At 37.4% G+C, this 20,039-nt stretch overlaps 1 protein-coding gene across 1 annotated transcript in view; it reads left to right on the top strand.

The window, feature by feature from the left end:
* Window positions 1–20,039, top strand: part of LOC150080911 (protein spire homolog 2-like) — a 220,854-nt gene that overhangs the window by 107,151 nt on the left and 93,664 nt on the right. Inside the window, exon 5 of the mRNA XM_090382155.1 lies at window positions 10,698–10,766. Coding sequence (XP_090238281.1) covers window positions 10,698–10,766 — 69 coding nt within the window. The remainder of the gene's footprint in view (window positions 1–10,697; window positions 10,767–20,039) is intronic.

Below are 20,039 nucleotides of genomic sequence, written 5' to 3'. Positions count from 1 at the left end.
GGCTTGGCACACCCTGGGGCCTGAGCTGGATATCATCATTCTTCTCTTTCTTCCTTGGTGATTCCCTTCTACTTCTTGTTCTCTCTCTCTCTCTCTCTCTCAGGGTAATTCAGAATTGTCTTTTTTTTTGGCTAGTGCAGCATAAGCCTCAGACTTCCTTGCACTATATGCTAATAATAATAAAAACAGAAAATACATCTTTTTTCTGTTTATACTCCGGCACGACAACCAAGTCAGTAGAGTTTGCAATAAATCGTCAATACAATATTTATCGTATCTAGTAGTCACGGGCTCGAACCCCGGTCCACTCAAGGAACGCGTGCTATGCACTCTCGCTCCTGACCACTCGGCTACGTCAGGCCTCCTCACAGCAGAACAAACTTGTCTTTGCAACGCATTGAAAAGTCAAACAGATTGCCTATCCAAAAGGTTAATCGGCCATTTGTTTAAAATATGAGACTGTTGCTGGTGGGGAACACACACAAAACAGTTATAAAGTTGTTTGATGTGAGGCGGCATGGTATGCGAAATCAGTTTTCAAAGTTGTAATACATATAGCTTAATCCTGAAAGTAGTGCAAAAGATTGCACTACTTTCAGGAGATAGCTTTTAGGAGAAACCAAAAAAAAAAAAAATTTTTTTTTTTTTTTTTTGTTGAGAATTAAGACCACTGTGTGTTAGCCACGCAGTTGAAATTCTGCTGGACCCAAATACATATGAATAGACAAAACCACCATTATGTTTAGAGATATAAATAGATTCAGTTGTTCGTGCTTGACAGTTATTGAAATATGCTCTTTAAAACCACTCAACTACTATATATTTGTTATACCGTATACCTCTCTAAAATCAGAAAAATTGTAAAGTCGGCACCTTCCAAAATCTGGCATCCCAGCTCTCGAGGATGCCAGTTTATTAAGAGTTTACTGAATTAGGTTGAAATTTTTATGATGTTGAGGGGGATGGGATTTAAGAGACGTGACTTCTCTAAAAGTACAAAATGTAAAAACACAAGACATTATTTTTTTATGAGTGTAGAAACATTTTCAAAGTTGATAGTTTTTTTATCATTGATCATCATCATCCTGCAGAGGCCTTCATCCACTGCAGGATGAAGGCCTCTCCAGCAACTTTCCAGTTCCTTCTGTTTTGAGCACTGGCCATCCATTTACTACCCAAAAACTCACGAATTTCATCTATCCCTCTCCGCCTTTGTCTTCCAGGTTTTCTTCTAGCTCCTCTTGGGTACCATTCTGTTATTTTCTTAGTCCATCTGTCATCATGTCTTCGAGCTATGTGTCCTGCCGAAAACAATTTTAGTTTTGGTAAGAATGTCCTTTACTTGAGTTTGCTGTCTAATTCATGTGTTTCTCTTCTTATCTAACAGTCTGATTTCCAATATAATTCGTTCCATTCTTCACTGTGTAGTTCTCAGCGTCTCTTCTATTCTTTTGGTGAGTGCCCAAGTTTCACTTCTATAAGTCATGGTGGGAATGCGAAATATATACATTGGTTCATTATTTTACGTTTCAGACAAACTGGGATATTGCTCTTCAGTATGTGACTATATTTCCTGAATGCAATCCATCCAAAATTTATTCTTCTCTTGACTTCCAGCCATTTATCATTATTACAGCTAATAACTTGTCCCAGATAAGTATATGACTCCATCTTTTCAATTACTGCTCCTTCAATCATTATTTCCCTTTCTGTGGCATACTTGTTCATCATTACTTTTATTTTAGCCATATTCATCTTTAGTCCAAAATCCTTACTAACTGTGCATAACTGATTAAGATTTCCTCTAATTCTTTGGGATCGTGGCTTATGACCACAATGTCATCTGCAAATCGTAAATGGTTTAGGTATTCTCCGTTCACATTGACTCCTTTCTGCGACCAGTCTAATCTTCTGAAAGCTTCCTCAAGGACAGCAGTAAACAGCTTCGGAGATATTGTGTCTCCTTGTCGAACTCCTTTCTCGATTTTAAATTTCCTACTGTCTTTGTCTAGTCTAATAAAGGAGGTAGCACTCTCATATATTTTTCTTCAAAATCATAATATATGGGGTATCTATGCCTTCTTTCCAGTGCCCGAAACATTGCCTTATGCTGTAAGGAGTCAAATGCCTTTTCATAATCCACAAATGCCAGGCATAATGGTGTTTTTTATTCATTTGCTTTCTCCATTAGCTGTGATATTACGTGAAGGTGATCCATAGTTGAGAATCCTGTCCTAAAACCAGCTTGCTCTTTCGGTTGATTCTCATCAAGTATTCTTTCTAATCTGTTAGTAATGACCCTTGTGAACAACTTGTAGATGTGGGATTGGTCTATAATTTCCAATTTCTGATTTATCTCCTTTCTTATGCAGAAAAAAACTATGATTGCATTATTCCACTGCTTAGGCGTCACATCTTTTCTAATGCACTTTGTGAAGAGCCTTGCCAGTTTTTGTGTTATGTCTCTTCCTCCCAATTTTAACAACTCTACAGTAACTTCATCTTCCCCCGGGGCTTTCTGATTCTTCATTTTCTTCAATGCATGTTCTACCTCATCAGGAAGAATATCGGGTATGTCATATATGTTGCTACTTTGCAATCCATCTTCCCCACTGCTGGCATCATTCCCTCGCTCCTAGTATAATTCTCTATAGTAGTCTTCTGCTATTTGAATTATGCCTTCTCTGCTGTTTATAAGTACACCATCGCTATTCTTCAGTTTCAGTATCATCTGTCTTTCTGTATTACTGCTCATGGCTGCTGATTTAAATCCTTTGTTTTCCCTTAATGTTTGTTCTACTTTTCTTGTGTTAAATCTTCTTATGTCCTCTATGAGTCTCTTTCTAATGGCTTTGCATAACTCAGTATACTCAATTTTCTGCCTGTCAGTGTTTTTCTTGCTCTTCATTTGTCGTCTTTGGTTCATCATGACAAGTGTTTCTTGACTAATTTTTTCTTCTTTGGATTTCTTTTTCCCTATAGGTTTCTTGGACTTTATCACTTTTAAAAAGTTGTAGTATTCCTCGTCGATATCTTGGTCCTGAGCAGTCTGCAGAAGCTCAAACTTGTTCTTAAGTTCCAGTACATACTGCTTTTTCTCCTCCTCCTCTGTTATCTCAAAGACCTTTGTATTATTTACTCCGAGTCAGTTTTTTCCTTTCTTTTCCTACATCTATATCAAGTGTACATCTTACCATTCTGTAATCACTTCCAACGTTTACCTTATTCAGGATGGTAACATCATTCACAATATATCTTCTGTTAGTGAGCATGAAGTGGATTTCATTAGTTGTTAATCCGACTCTTCCATGTCCACTTTCTGTTCACACTTTTCTTGAAAAAAGTGTTCATTACTGACAGTCCTTGAGATTCTACAAATTCCATAAGTCTTTCACCTCTTTTATTTCTATCACCAATTCCAAAATTTCCTATAGTTCCTCTTTCTGCACTGGTTTTCCCTTTTCCAACTTTAGCATCGAAGTCCCCCATAATAATAGTGTAGTGGGTTTTCTGCTCATCTAGAAGACTCAATTTCGGTATACATTTCTTCAACCTCTTCATCATCATGGCTCGATGTTAGTGTATAAATCATTATAATCTTTAGCGCTGTACCTCTTAGAAATCTTGAGTATTAATCTTGACACCCTTGGTGATGTACTTTTGAATTCCAAAATGTTGTTTTTAAAATCCTTATGGACCAGAAACCCAACTCCACCTTCACTCCTTTCACTGTTTCCATTGGTGTACAGCAGATTTCCACTTGATAAACTTATAAGTGATTCAATTCTTCTTCTTGTTTCAGCCAAACCGATGATATTCAAATTCACATTTTCTAATTCTTTTTCCAGTTCTAATATCCTGTCTTCACCGATGAGTGATCTTACGTTATAACAGGCCAAGTTCATTTTCCGTGCATGGCAGCCAGATATTCTTAGTACCCTCTGCTTCCACTCTGATCCTCTCGCTGCCATAAGAGGGAGAGTGAAAGCTGCTGGGGACTGAGGGCCATTTCTTTTGCATGCTTGGAGGGTTTGGTCTTTTCCTCTTCACGCTGACCAGGCGTCTTGAAGAGAACCACTCTACACGTTCGTTGCCACCTAAGTGATGTAACAGGGCTTACCATCGAGGAGGTGTGCATGAGTGGATTTTAGGGAGGCAGGCCAACCGGACTTCTCCTAAATCTTCTGTAATAGAGAGATATTGGATCCATCAGTGTTTTAGGCTGAGTGTCTGATAACACACAGGATACCTGTTCCCCTCTAAGCCCCTATCATTGATCATATTTGTACTATCATTATTTATCATTTTCGTTGATACATGTCAAGAAAACATTTTTTTAATTTTTTATAATGATATTATAAGGTTTTTAATTTTAAGATCATACTGCAATGACAGTGCCATTCCATTAACTGCAAGCTTCTTTTTAAACATACTAATGCTCATTGATTCAACTGAACCAAATCGAAGGTAGGACAGAAGGGAAAACGAACTGGCAATTGTTTCAGCAAAGAATTGGAACAGTTGCAGGGATAGTTTCTCCAGTGACCATGTATGATTTGCTGGATACTAAAAAGAAAATTCGACATATGTTTGAATGAGATATGAGAGCGAATTTTAGAGTGGTACTTCGCTTTTGGCTGTTTATACGAATACGACTACGTTATGTAACATTTATTATTTTTAGCATCGGTTGTCATTATAATTAATTAATTAATCAGTAATATATACAAGTACATGTTTGTTGTTGTGGCTCTTTCCTATTATCAGCCAGCCTTTGTTGGTTATAATTCCGCAATAATCTTAGCTGTGTGGAATTAATCTGTTGTCTGTGTGCCTAAGGAAGCCGCTCTTTATTGGAGAGAATAACCAACGCTTCGGCAAAGCATATATTTTCCAAGATGTACCCACACTGGGCACTTCTGTCTCTTCACTCTCAGCTGTTCTAAAGTAGTGTCAAACTATTCACCTGCGCACACAAGTGCTGCATGACTAGCCACATAGCTGTAATTTGTAAGAGCAATTCTCGCTAAGTTACGAAGTTTACTGAATAACAAATAGCACTTATAAAGAAAAATGTCACTCCCCCCTTTTTTTTTCAATCGATTCTTAAATGAGGTATATGCAATGAAGTGAAAACAATTGCTTTTATATATTATTATCAAGTTAGTAATTAATTAATTAATTTTAATCACACGAGAAAAATGAGCATGTAAGAAATGAAAATCGCATGCGCCTGAAAGGTAACGTACAGCATGCATTGCATAACTTGTTTAAACAAAACCTTCGGGATATATAAATGGAAGTATGTTTCGGATGTTTGGGCATTAGTCGATAAGAAAAATTCAGATAAACACCAGTATTTTATCGTAGGTTCAGTTAGTTCCTCGGAAAGTATTAGGATCAATTCGATAGTTCTCTTCTCTCCCACAAAAATCGATATTGGTTTCGGATATTCGAGCATTATTCGAGAAGATAAAATTGGATCGATACAAATCAGCATATGTTTCATTGATTCCTGGGGTAAACTCTTAAAGGCTGAATGCGAACACAGACTATAAATCCGCCCCCCCCCACAGAAATCTATATGTTCGTGAAAGTATGTTTCGAGCATTACTCAAGAGAAAAAGTTCGATCGACACCAAATTTTCAGCATGTGTTTCTTGGAGGTATTGTTTTAATATCGATATTAGTTGTAGCAAAATGATGAAAGGAAGCAAGATTATATTGCATCAGCAAAAAAAAAAAAAAAAAACTACTCACTTTATCTCCATCCTTCCTAATTTTGTCTCGCCCTTCTATCTAGAGTTATAGCCGCGAAGGCTAGTTATACATGGGACTAATAAAAGATAGGGGCTCACATCTGGTGAGTATGAGCTTGGCACACCCAGGGTCCTGAGCTGGATATCTTCTCTTTCTTGGTGATTCCCTTCTACTTTTCCTCTCTCTCTCTCTCTCTCACAGGGTAACTCGGAAATTGTTTTTTAATATTTAAATAAAAATATTTTTATTTTATTAAAATAATTCATCCCTAAAATCTACACATCTAAGTTTTTAATCTGAAAGTGTTAAAAATAAAAAGAAACAACCAAGAAAACTGGGAAACCATTAAAGAATTGTTACTTATTCCAAAATTCATTATTATTATTATTATTATTATTATTAGTCATATGGTGCAAGGAAGCCTGAGGCTTATGCTGCACCAGCCAAAAAAAAAATTCCCCGAGTTACCCTGAGAGAGAGAGAGAGAGAGAGAGAGAGAGAGAGAGAGAGAGAGAGAGAGAGAAAATCAGAAGTAGAAAGGAATCACCAAGAAAGAGAAGAATGATGATATCCAGCCCAGGACCCTGGGTGTGCCAAGCCCATACTCACCAGATGTGAGCCACTGGGGTTATTTTGGACTTGCAAGGCCAATTAACCATTGGGTCATGGTTCATAGGAGCCTTTTGCCTTAAACGTTTTTATAGAAATTTAACACTTCATCCGCTGTGGAATGCGGGGACCAGGTGCAGTTGTGCATAAAAAAAAAAAAAAAAAAAAAAAAAAATTGTGAAGGTCTGATGAAGAGGAGACGAAAGAGTATGGTCTCGCTTCTTATCCCAACAAAAGTCAACCATGCCTAATCCATACACGATATATGCCGGTAATAAATGCAAATTAAACCAGAGGTACCCAAAGTGTGTGGGCACACTTGGTTTTACGAAGCCCTTTTTAAATGAAATATAAAGAAACCATCCCACTAATACGATATGAAAGTATTTTATTTCAGTATTTGAAATTAAATGTATTGAAGTATATATTGTATAAATTTATAAAAGTATGTACATGCACTCATAGCTAAATTTTGTCAGAGCTGTTTATTTGTGCTTATTTTGAAAAGTAAGTGAATATTATGAAATATTTTAAGGGGGAGTATAATTTTTTTTTTCACAAGGGTTAAAAGTTTAAGGGTTAAAAGTAATACATGAGCCAATAAAGTCTACCAACACAGCACGCTGTGTTGGTAGACTTTATTGGCTCATGTATTTCATGCACTTATGGCAATACCAGCTTCTAAGGAAGATAATCTTAGCAGCACTCCCTATAAATCATTGTGGCATTCTTTTTTTTAAATTTACACACACAACACAAAGGATGCCATTATTTATTTGTTCGTTTAGAAACATAACAGTGCTTACTTTATTTGGTTTTTTTTTTTTTTTTTTTGGTTAATTTCGGGCTTGCAGTGGCAAAGCTATAAATTCTTCCAACTGCCAGATTGCTGAGCAGTGAACTTCAAAACCATACTAAATGCGGTATCCAAGTTGACTCCTCTTCCCGTTTCCTGTGGTGGCACACTTGGCGGTAAGCAGCGGCATAATGAGGTTATATGTTGGCTAGGGTAAATGCAATATATTTGTCCCAAAATAAATAGTGCCATCCCACTAATATAAACTGACTGGTGCAAGTGCCCTCTCCAGGGCACTTGCATTTAAAGGGCCATGTTACTATGCCACTGACGTAACGTAGTTTCACTACTGCAAACAGTGATAAATTTACGTTAAAAAAAAAAGTAATGTATCTATAAAGCACCATTTATAAATATATCAATTTGTGTGTTGTGACAAAACAGTATTTTATTCTGATATTTGTATTTCACATTAAATTAGGTACTATTGAACATAGTGGACGTAGTGTTGAGGGTAAGGTGCCACTGGTGGTTTCCCACAACTGCACAGTTAGTACTCTCGTGAAGATTACAGATTCTATAGATGCCAGAAGTGTGAGTGATGTGTGGTTTGTGTCGTGTAGTGTGGTGGTATGTTGTTCTGTTGTTCTTCTGGCACTTGGCCACAGGGGCCCCTGTTGGGACCCCATGTTACAATCCCTGGCCAACGGGGAAGCGGCCAGGTCAGTAGGATTATTCTCTGGCTAGCCTCTACCACGTTCGTCTGAGCTTCCTGACAGAGGCCAAGTTTGGGGGAAAAAAGGTTTTTATTAGAAAAGAGCACGGGGAATATAGTGAAGGTGGGTCAGAATGTGGGAATAAAGTACAGGTAGGCCTGTACTTTATTCCCACAGTAGAGGGTCCACCAAATAATGGTGAGGGGAAGTGGGTTGAAAAGTCACAGGGGCAGGTGTCCCTGTGTGAGCACCATTGTCCACACTTAGATGGTGATCCTGTTGGGTTGCCAGCAGCAATGGATTCTCTGAGAATCCCGCGCTCACCGATACTATTGAACATTATTATTATTTTAACAACCAGACTACAGTTCTGGCAAGGAACCGTAGTCTGGCTGTTAAAATAATAATAATCTTAAAGTGTGCCCCTGTTAATATTCAAAGATATTCTTATCCAGTTACATTACTTAGTAAAGTGAAATGCATAATACATCAGATTCTATTCATTAAAGCTGTATATCCACTTCATAATGCAAGCATACTTCTGAACTCATAATATTATTGTGTTTACTAGATTTAACAAGTTCTCTAATCATACATTTACTTGACAACCATGAAAAAAATGGTACTGGGTCACTATTACTTCACAGACTAATTAATTAATTATACATATTAATCTTCTCAGCTCTGCTGTAGTAAAAATTGTATGTGTTACTTTAAGTAAAGTATGTGTATATGTTACCTTAATTCAAATTTTCAAAAATATTTTTTACCAAATTAAAGATATGAGTAATATAAAGGTTAAAAATAAGGTTTCAATTTAACATTTAGTGGTTAATTTATTTAATCGGTAAATTCTCTTCCTGGTGACTTGTTTTTTATTTATATTTCTCATTTACATCCCTTTGTTCAATTTTTAACATCAACAAAGTACTTCATATAACCCTCCACTGTACATACTCCTTTATGCTTATCTTCTGTATGTTCTACTATATATACACTTTTTTTGTTTATCTTCTCCATGTTTGTAGTTTTAAAGTGGCACTTTAAATAAAGAAGATAAGCATAAAACAGCGAATCTGCTATCCGAGGCACACTTGGAAATTATTTGATCTGGAATTAGTAAACTCCAAAATAGTGAAGGAAAACTTGAAAAAATTGAAAATCAAATTTCAGGTACTTTAAAGAAATGTCACATGATACTCATACATCATATTTTGCCAAATTAAAATGTGGACTCAATAATGACTGTAGATTGTTTGATAGATATTACTGAAGAAATGCACAAATATTGGATGCAAACAGCCCAAATAAGTGGCATTTGAAGCTTCTCACAGTATACCAAATGGATTTGTCACTGCACAGACTTTTCTGTAGAAAGCATCTTAATGGGAATGAAATTCTACGTGAATGGCTACTGTATTCATCAGCCACTGGTAATGTATATTGCTTTGTTTGTTAGCTATTCAATTCGAATTCAATAACAATGGTTTCAGTGACAGAAACTTGTCTACTGATATTTCTCATCACAAAAACAGTTCTTGTCATTGAGATGCACCACTGGTCTGGTGCACAAGACAATAAAATATTGGTAACCTAGATGATAATATGCTTTAGATTCAGGCTGATAAAGAATGGGAATATTGCTGTAATGTTTCTCCAAAGAGTTATTGCAGTTATACAGTTTTTAGCAGAATGTGGATTAGCACTTTGGAGTTGTGATGAATTGCTGAGATTCCAACAGAATGTCAATATTTTAGCCATTCTGTAAGTAAATTTGATTGTTTAAGCAACTGCATTTCTACTTATGGGGTGGGGGAATTGTCATATATAATGGCCTGACCCATTATCTGAATAACATTTCTACAGATTGTCTTCAACAATCAGTGGAAAAGTTATTCAGATAATGGATGACAGGCCAATATATACTTCTGGAAGAGAGATCAAAGAAGCCATTATATACTTCTGGAAGAGAGATCAAAGAAGCCATTATATACTTCTGGAAGAGAGATCAAAGAAGCCAAGTATTTTTATATAGAAGCCAAGTATACGAAATTTAACACTTCATCCTATGTGGAATGCAGGGACCGGGTGCAGTTGTGCATAAAAAAAAATTGTGAAGGTCTGATGAGGAGGAGGAGATTGTTTCTGTCCATTCAACTGCAGGTTTAAGCTATATTGCTGGATGTGATGCTTTGTTGTGGTGTCAAATCATCTCATGAAGTGACAGAGATTTGTAACATTTCTAGCTTTAGGAAGTCACACAGGGAAGCACTTACATGGCAAGTGGTCAAAAGCAAGGGAATTTTAATACCACACCTTTCAGTTGACTGTGGTTCATGACCATGTGTTTGCTAAATACAGTGATATTCTTGTATTCTCTTTGTCTTGTGAACTGCTCCAACCCACTGGCCATCTTGGAGTGTAAACAGAATTTATTTAATTAATTTTTTTAAAGAACTTTACTCAGTTTATCACAAGTGTGGGTTTATTACTATTATACTAGCATTATCACATATCCTGGTGTAGTATTCAGGTTTAGGGCTATAGAACTAATTCACCTTTTTTTTTTTTTTTTTAACTAAAATTATGCCTTGGACTAGAGCAGCAAAGCAGGGTACCTTTATCTCTAATTCTGATGTTATTCTGATCAGATCTCTGATTTCCTACCTAGGCCTTTTAACTGAGCCATTATACATGTGTACAGCATTCTTGTATACTCTTTTGTTTTCTGAATTTTAACTGTGTCATCTCTATCCTAGAGTCCTAGCATCGTTTGCATAATAATGATAAACATTCCAATAATTTTAATTTTGTAGGAATTGCGGCAGTCCATAGAACCAACCGAAATTGATTCAGGCCTAGATCAGCTACAATATCAAGACTGGGTGAGTTGTATTTCTTTCAATATACAGTGTAATCATGATTAAAGTTCCTTGTTCTGAGGCCTCTGACAATGGCAGCACAAACATATGCAAATGCATTAATTTTTCATATTGTTAAGCAGACTTACAGCAGGAAAAGGTACTCCATGGAACTGTACATTACTCTCCATACTTTGAAAACATTATCAGTGATGGCAACCATATCACTTAAGAGACATAATTGTCATCGTTTATTAAAATTTATGCATTTCTTGCAAATTGTGTGAGAATTGTAGCAGTGCAAATTACAAGAATTGAAGCAATATAAAATGAAAGAATCGTTGAGGCAGTGTCCTAAAACAAAAATTCCCAACCATTTTCTCTTCACATATACTTTGGTAATAATTGTAGGTTTTTCACTGAATCCCTTTTAATAGTTAATAAAATTTTGAAATAAACTCATTTAGCAAATTCAATTTAATAAAAATAATGCTTGTAACATAATATATAACATGTTTACAAAAAATTAGAATTGCAATATTTACATCAGTTTTTAATTAGTTGTACAATATTAGTATTACAATGTGAAAAGAATGCAAAGAATAAAACCTTTAGATTAGCCAGAAAATAAAATAAATAAATATAAATTCCGAATCACTTGTATTATTCAATGTGTCAGAAAGTTCTCATTCAGTTCCATCTTGAATATCTCTAAACTCACATCTGGTGAGTGTTTGCTTAGCACACCCAGGGTCCTGAGCTGGATATCATCATTCTTCTCTTTCTTGATGATTCCCTTCTACTTCTCTCTCTCTCTCTCTCTCTCTCTTTCTCTTCTTCAGGGTAACTCAAATTTTTTTTTGGCTGGTGCAGCATAAGCCTCAGGCTTCCTTTCACCATATGGCTAATAATAATAACTCTTTGCTTTGGCTACATTGGAAGGTAAGTTATTCCAGTTGTCTATACAGTAAGTTGCTTAAAGGTAAACATCATGAGATCCAGTCTTTTGTTACTTCTTAAGATTCTATATATCTTAAGATTGTTACTTTTTAAAATTCTACATATCTTGAGGAGAGTAACAGAAGATTGGATTCCAGTGAGAAGATGCTCCTCTCCAGCAGCATAACTAGGATTTCTGATGCCTGGGACCAAATATCAGAAATGTGCCTTTGCTTTTCATTTCTTTTTACATTATAAAATAGTAATTTAATAATCATTAAATTATAAAACAAAATATTATCAAATTATTATCGAAAAACCATATTTATATATCAATATCAGTCATTTTTTTAATGACGACTTTTACAATAACTGAATTATAAATTGTTATTGTAAAAGTCGTCATTAACTTCATTTATTGCCTACATTCGGCAACTGTAGCCAAGACCATATTCATCATATCCCACTTATGCTGCTTCCTCCCTCATTTGTATTATTGATTAACTTTGGGCCCTTATACACTTAAATCAGATCTTGATAAGACATCCAGTTGTCAAACTGGACATCTTAGGGAGATATTCTTTTACCACATCTTCCAAGTTGTACTTTATGAACATCATTTATCACTCCTTACCAATCTGGTCACCCTCTCTAGAAGTTTTTTGTTTTTTTAGATATAACTTCCACATTTGAAAATGATATTTGAAGTGTGGTCTACTCTTTGCCTCCAGCCATCACTCCAACCTTTGGAGAGGTAGGCCCCACAATGCAACTTTTGCTCTTTTTTTTTTTTTGCTGTGAAATTCAAACTTGGATCCCACCACATTGGTGGTCTGCTGTCATAACCACTGGGCTGATTGCACCTTTAATAATCCAGAAACTCAACCAGCCTTTGAACCAAACTTTCTAGTATGATTGGAAGCAGAGAATTTAGCTAAATATATCATTGGCTCTCGGTTTTTTTCAGAAGGATCTATGCAACAGGCCTGAGACATGCTCTGAGCCATGTCCTTTCATATAATAGGGTTATTCTAGAACCACATTTCTCTAGATGGCTTTAGACAGCTGTGCTTATGCATTATTCTGCTCCTCCACATATGTGAACAGTATAAAGGAATTTTTTCAAACAAACTTCATCAGTGGTAGAGTGCTGAGTAATGGGGGGGTGGAGTACACTAGTCATTGATACTTCCAAATGCCATGGCCAGCTTGTTCTTCCTTTGACTTGGTTGAACCTCTGCCTTTTGGCTTTGGGATTATTTGAAGGACTGAATCTAACATGCTGACATTCATATCCATGGAGACAGAGGTAATTTGTGGTGTTTTAGCACTCCAGACAAGGTGCTAGTAATAGCCACAGAACTTAATTTTTATTTATTTGTGAAAGCAGAGCATTTACTGAACATTTTAAAGACTAGATAATTGCTCTCCTTTTCATACGAAATTGAAAATGAAGGCAATTCTTGGTTCTCTGATAAATTTTATTATTACAAATACATTCATGCACCTTTATTGCTTAAATAGTGTGCTTGAAAACAACATCTTGGGTGAGAGCCTGGATTATCTGTAGCTTGGATTGGCTCTGCTTGCAGACTTTAAAAGCAATGGTATATGATATGTGTTGAACATCATTGTTTTGAAATTGAGCAACAACCTTTACTTTTCCCTCTGGTGGTGACAAACTCACCACCAGAGGAAAAGTAAATTGCATCTGTTCCTTAGGTCAGCAGAGGCTTCAGGAGTACAGGAACTTTATATATAGCCACCTTGTACTTACGCTTTGTGTGTCTGTCTGTCTTAGTCGATTTTTTAAAATTTTGTATTATTGCTATATTTATTACAGGCACAAAAAAAATATCTGTCCATCCATCCCCATCTAATCATTTGCTTAATCCTTCCTTAAATTTATTCAAAGTCCTTTTACAACACTGGGTGGAAGTTTATTCCAATAATCAATTACTCTCTGGCAAGAAACCATTTCTACATATTGTTCTTCAACCATCCTTTTCTAATTTAAATTTTTGTTCCTTATATGTCATCTAAGAAAGAGTAAGGATAACCTCAATTACCATTTTGCAGCCCATCTGCTTAATTTATCCAGATCTTGTTGGAATAACATACCCTGACTGTTGTCATTAACTACCCTGCACACTTTTGTATCATCAGCAAACTGAAAGAAGCATTAAACTTGATATGCCTTCATCAATAAATATTAAAAATGAGTAAGGGGGGTCCACTGATAACTTTGAAGTCCATGAAGAACAGTAGTCATTAATAACCTCTATCCATAGCAGTAACCTGCCCTAATGCCACATTGCTCCAGTTTGTAGAGAAGATGTTCATGTGGAAAAGTATCGAAAGCTTTACTAAAGTTTTTAAGTGTATAACTGTCAAAGTTATTATAAGTTTATAAGAGACTGATGCCCAGTAACACTCCACAATTTGAAAGACAGCAGTTAATCTTCATATTGTCAGTGTTATACTAAAATAATTAGGCGCCTCCGTAGCCAGGTGGGAAGGAGCAGCAGTGCGTAGCACATGCTTCTTGATTAGACCGGGGTTCGAGCCCGTCACCACCAAATACGGAGGATGCGGAAAGGTCAGGGAATGACCACCGCATATCCCGGAGCAATATGGCCTTAAGTTGCTAATGCTCCTAAAAACTAAATAACAAACAAACAAACTAAAATAATTATGGACTTCTATATATGACTTGCTTGCATGTTTTAAAATTAATAACTTTAGGACTTAAGTGTTGGTTCCCCATTTGCTCATTTGATATGGACTTTGGAGAACCCATTGTTTCAAGTATTTGAGTATCATGTGTATAGGGGAGGTACGATGGGTGCTCACACATCAATTAGTATATGAGTGCATAGCAACCTTATTTTAGTGTCACAGATATTATTTGCATCTTCCGTGCTTTAACTTAATAATCAGTCAGCTCCCTGGATTGAATATGTTGCAACCTTTTTTTATACCACTCTTGCAAACACACTTTCTATCACTCTGTCTGGTCTGAGATAGTAGGCCCCGAGTGCCAAGCGATAGTGACAAGCGATTTTCTCAGTGATCTATAGAGTGCCCTTATTAAAGAAAACGTTTTATTTGATTTCTAGTGTCTTTTTCTATTTAATTTACTTCCAGTTGTTCTGTGCTTAAAGTATTAAGTAAGAACACAGAAAGGAAAACAACCTTTCTTTATTTAGTATATATTTTACTAATAACAAAGAACTAACTTCTACAACCGCTTGGTCACTGGTGGCACCGCTCCTGCCTCCACGTGGCGGGGCCGGTAACCTGGGGGATAAGACAACCCCCGGGGCTAAAAGGAGCAGAGATGGAAACAAGTGATTTTCCACGCTTAGAGCCGAAGAGCTCTCAATTAAATGAAACACATGACACTGACCATGACTCCTCTATCTCAAAGAGAATGAAGAAAGACACTGGCAGACAGGAATTACCAGCCTTCCTGATTATACATTCTCTGTCAACGCAACCTGTCGGCAAGCTCTCCCCCTTCACCATTCAGAGATGCCTAGAACATGCTGCAGGTTCACCAAAAATGGTGAAACGTCTTCAATCTGGAGATTTGTTAATAGAGACCACCAATTCTAGACATTCTGAGCTACTACTACGTCTGACAACCTTGAGTGGAATCCCAGTTCAAATCACACCACACACCACCCTCAATTCTTCAAAGGGAGTGATCACTGAATGGGATTTATTGAACGTCCCCGAAGATGAAATAGTTCAAGAACTTAAAGAACAAAACGTCACTCAAGCAAAAAGGATCATGATCCGAAAAGATGGCAATTTAGTCCCTACCCGGAGTATAATTTTAACATTCAGTTCTCCAAATCTACCATCTTCAGTCAAGGCAGGATATTTAAACTGTCGCGTTCGGCCCTATATCCCGAACCCTCTAAGATGTTTCAAATGCCAGAAATTTGGCCATTCCCAGATAGCATGCCGTGGAGATGCAACTTGTGCAAACTGTGGGTGTAAAACTCATACACAAACAGAATGTAAGGCACCAACTCCACAGTGTCCGAATTGCAAAGGCAACCATCCCGCTTATTCCAAAGACTGCGACCTCTGGAAGTTGGGGAAAAAAATACAAAAATATAAAATTGAAAATAAGGTTTCCTATCAAGAGGCAAGAAAACAAGTAAAATTAAGTATGCCGAAACACACCTATGCTACTGCTACACACAGTACCTTTTATGACAAGGTTTTGGCGCATTATAGCCATAGTTGCTGATGCGCCAATAAAACTCAACCAACCAACCAACCAGCTACACACAGTCACCAATCAGTAGCATGTCAGACTGAAGTGACCATTCCTCCAGACACATCGATCTCCAACTGGGCTCGGTTAGTCCTATCCAATGAACACCCATCTCCACCAAACGTAGTAGACCAATGCAGTAATACACCACTAACAGTTCCATCCCAGAGACCTCCCCGTTCTCAAACAGTAGATAATTCACAGCAACCAGATCCTGTTGAGGCAAAGCAATCTCATATACCAAGCATGGACACTGATGACATAACTAATCAGGATCTGCTGGAAATACATGCAAATGGAGATATGGAAGAAATTAATGACTCAGAACGCCCTACTTTTTTAAGAAAAGAAAAATTAAAACTCGAAAGAGGTAAACAAGCCACCCACAAAAAACAGACAGACTCAACTTCCACCCACAGAACTAAATAATGGAACAGATCATACAGTGGAATTGCAGAGGTTTTCGCAGCAGTATTGACGATATTTATGAATTAATTCACCATTTCAAACCCGCTGCTATGTGCTTACAAGAAACCAATTTAACACCACAAGTCTCCGTTTCAGTCAAAAATTATACCATCTTCAGAAAAGATCGATCTGAAACTAACAGTCCTCATGGAGGAGTAGCTGTTCTTGTGGAATCAAGAGTCCCCTCCAGGCAGATTCCTTTGAAAACACCATTAGAAGCTGTTGCAACCCGTATAGTTATCGGTATTACATTGACAGTGGTCTCGATATATCTTCCGCCAAACCATTTATGCACATTTCAGGATCTGGAAAACCTTATTTCTCAATTACCATCTCCAATCTGTCTATTAGGCGATTTTAATGGACATCATCCATTGTGGGGTTCACTGGTCTCAGATGGACGTGGCGAACTTATTGAAATGCTACTTGATAGAGAGAATCTGACACTGTTGAACACTGGCTTACCCACCTACATCCATTTTCCTACTGGGTCAAGCACTGCTATCGATCTCTCAATCTGCTCTCCGATCCTGTTCCCAACCATAGAATGGACAGTACACGACAATCCTCTAAACAGCGATCACTTTCCGCTGATTTGTAGCATTCAATCCACCCATTTCAAACAAACGCAAACAAAAACTCAATGGAAATTTTCCAAAGCAAACTGGACAAAATTTACCAATCATGTATCTTTTGATGAGGATGTCATTACGTCTTTTCCTATTGACGCTGCCACCGAATATATTACAAAGCAGATACTAACAGCTGCAACAACAGCCATCCCAAAGTCTCAAATAAGAAACCATCGGCATACCAATCACTGGTGGAATGGTGATTGCAATAAAGCGAAAAAGGAAAAAAATGCAGCATGGAATACCTTCCGCAAATATCCCACCACTGCCAACCTTATTAACTACAAGAAACTGAGAGCCAAAGCTCGTTTCATTCGGCGAAAGGCCAAAAAAGATTCATGGGTAAAATTCGCCTCCTCAATCAACAAAGATACTGATACCCGAATAATCTGGGAAAAAATAAAGAAGCTAAGTGGAAAATATCATGTACCACCTTCTCCTATTATTAACTGGAATGGGAAGGAGATCTCCTCTCCTGGAGAGATTGCCAATGCCTTAGGAACTGTGTTCTGTGAATTATCTGCCTCAAGTGCATATCAACAGTCTTTCCAAAAAATTAAAGCCGGAATAGAGAAAAGGAAACTGAACTTCAAAGCTAACTGCCATTTACCCTATAACCAGCCACTAACAATTTCTGAACTGAAAGAAGTTTTGTATACCTCAAGAAACAGTGCTCCTGGCCCTGACGGAATTTACTATATAATGCTTCAACATCTCAATCAGAAATCACTATCTTTATTGCTTAAACTTTACAATCGGATATAGGCGCCTCCGTAGCCAGGTGGGAAGGAGCAGCAGTGCGTAGCACACGCTTCTTGATTAGACCGGGGTTCGAGCCCGTCACCACCAAATACGGAGGATGCGGAAAGGTCACGAAATGACCACCGCATATCCCGGAGCAATATGGCCTTAGTTGCTAATGCTCCTAAAAACCAAATAACAAACAAACAAACAATCGGATATTCTCAGAACATATATTCCCGACCTCCTGGCAACATTCTTATATAATAGCTATACCGAAACCTGGAAAAGATCACTCGATTCCGCACAATTATAGACCAATTTCTCTTACCAGCTGCTTGAGTAAGGCTTTGGAAAAAATGGTTCACCATCGTCTCACATGGTATCTTGAATCCCGAAACATAATCAGTAATAATCAGTTTGGTTTTCGAAAGAACAGATCATCCCTAGACCTCATGACCAAAGCCGAATCCAACATAAGAAATGCATTCATCAGAAATCAACATCTCGTCATGATATGCCTTGACATAGAGAAGGCTTTCGATACCACATGGCGATACGGCATCCTAAGAGATCTCCATTCTATTCATATGAGAGGGCACTTACCATATTTTATTCAAAGCTTTCTTCGACATAGGTCTTTCCAAGTTAAGTACCGGCAGGTTTTATCTCAAACATATATACAAGAAGAAGGAGTCCCACAGGGCTCTGTTCTTAGTGCCACTCTGTTCTCACTACGAATAAACAATATTACAAACTGCATTCCAAACACAGTTGACTCATATCTCTATGCGGATGACCTTACCATATCCTGCCATTCCCAGAATATGAACTATATCGAGAGGCATCTACAAATATCCATAAACAACATTGAATTATGGATGGCACAAAATGGATACAGACTGTCAAGCCACAAATCAACAGCCATACATTTCTGCACAAAGCACAGAATGCATCCTGAACCCGAGTTGCACTTGGCCAATCACCCTATACCAATCGTGAACAGTATTCGGCTCCTAGGGCTAATTTTCGATAAGAAATTAAATTTTCAGGAGCACATAAAATATCTAAGAACCTCATGCGCAAGGAAAATGAATATACTCCGGGTAATCTCCAGTACATCTTGGGGTGCAGATCGCTGTACCCTGCTCCACTTATATAAGTCACTAATTAGATCTCGGTTAGACTACGGAGCACCTGTTTATGACTCAGCTAGGGAAAGCACCTTAGCGCGTCTTGCGCCCATCCAACATTCGTCTCTTAGGTTAGCCCTAGGTGCATACAGAACATCACCGGTTCAAAGTCTTTACGTTGAAGCTCACGAACCTCCACTTAGCATCAGAAGAAAAATGTTACTGATGAATTACTCAGCTAAAATTAAAAGCTTGCCTACTCATCCTGTTTGGCCACTCCTGCATGATCCTCTGTGGAAAACTCACTATAGAAATAAACCCAGAACAATTCAGCCTGCTGGTATCAGACTGCAGATTTTAGCAGAAAGCTGGAACATCCAATTCGATAATATCCTCAGAGAATCAAACGATCCAGATCCCCCATGGTCTACTCTCACATTTTCTTCTCATGAATACCTTGAGCAATGGGGAAAAAGTTCCATAGCAAATATTAACATCCAACAACTACATGATGCTCATACACAAAAGTACCCTGAATTCACCAAGATCTATACTGATGGTTCAAAGTCTGACAATCAAGTGGGTGCAGCTGCTGTCTTCCCTAATTCAACTATCTCATTTTCACTTCCAGTCGAATGTAGCAGTTATACCGCAGAGCTTCATGCCATCAAGCTTGCTCTTGAAAACATCTCACTGCTGTCAATAAATAAAAGTATAATATATACCGATTCACAAAGTGCTATTACAGCTTTGAAAGGTATTTCCTTACCCTCCAATCCTTTATTAAAACTCATAAAACATAAGCTGATGCTGCTTCATGAGCATAAACAAACTGTTATCTTTTCTTGGGTCCCAGGCCACAGTGGTATCCTAGGAAATGAATATGCAGATGATGCTGCAAAGCATCCTTCTAATATAGCCTCAACAAATGATCTAGTCCCATATCTTGATTACAGACACAAAATTCAGAAAACATGCATGGAACAATGGACACTTCTGTGGAAAATGCAAACAAACAACAAGCTATTTCAAATAAAATCTGAACCACAATTATGGACTTCTAGCTTTCGTAAAAATAGAAAAGAAGAAGTAA

The sequence above is a fragment of the Mastigoproctus giganteus genome, chromosome 9 (genome assembly GCF_048544385.1).
Source record: "Mastigoproctus giganteus isolate SK-2022 chromosome 9, ASM4854438v1, whole genome shotgun sequence".
NCBI lineage: Eukaryota > Metazoa > Arthropoda > Arachnida > Uropygi > Thelyphonidae > Mastigoproctus > Mastigoproctus giganteus.
The sequence above is the reverse complement of the archived record's forward strand: the minus strand, read 5'-3'. Positions and strand labels throughout refer to the sequence as shown.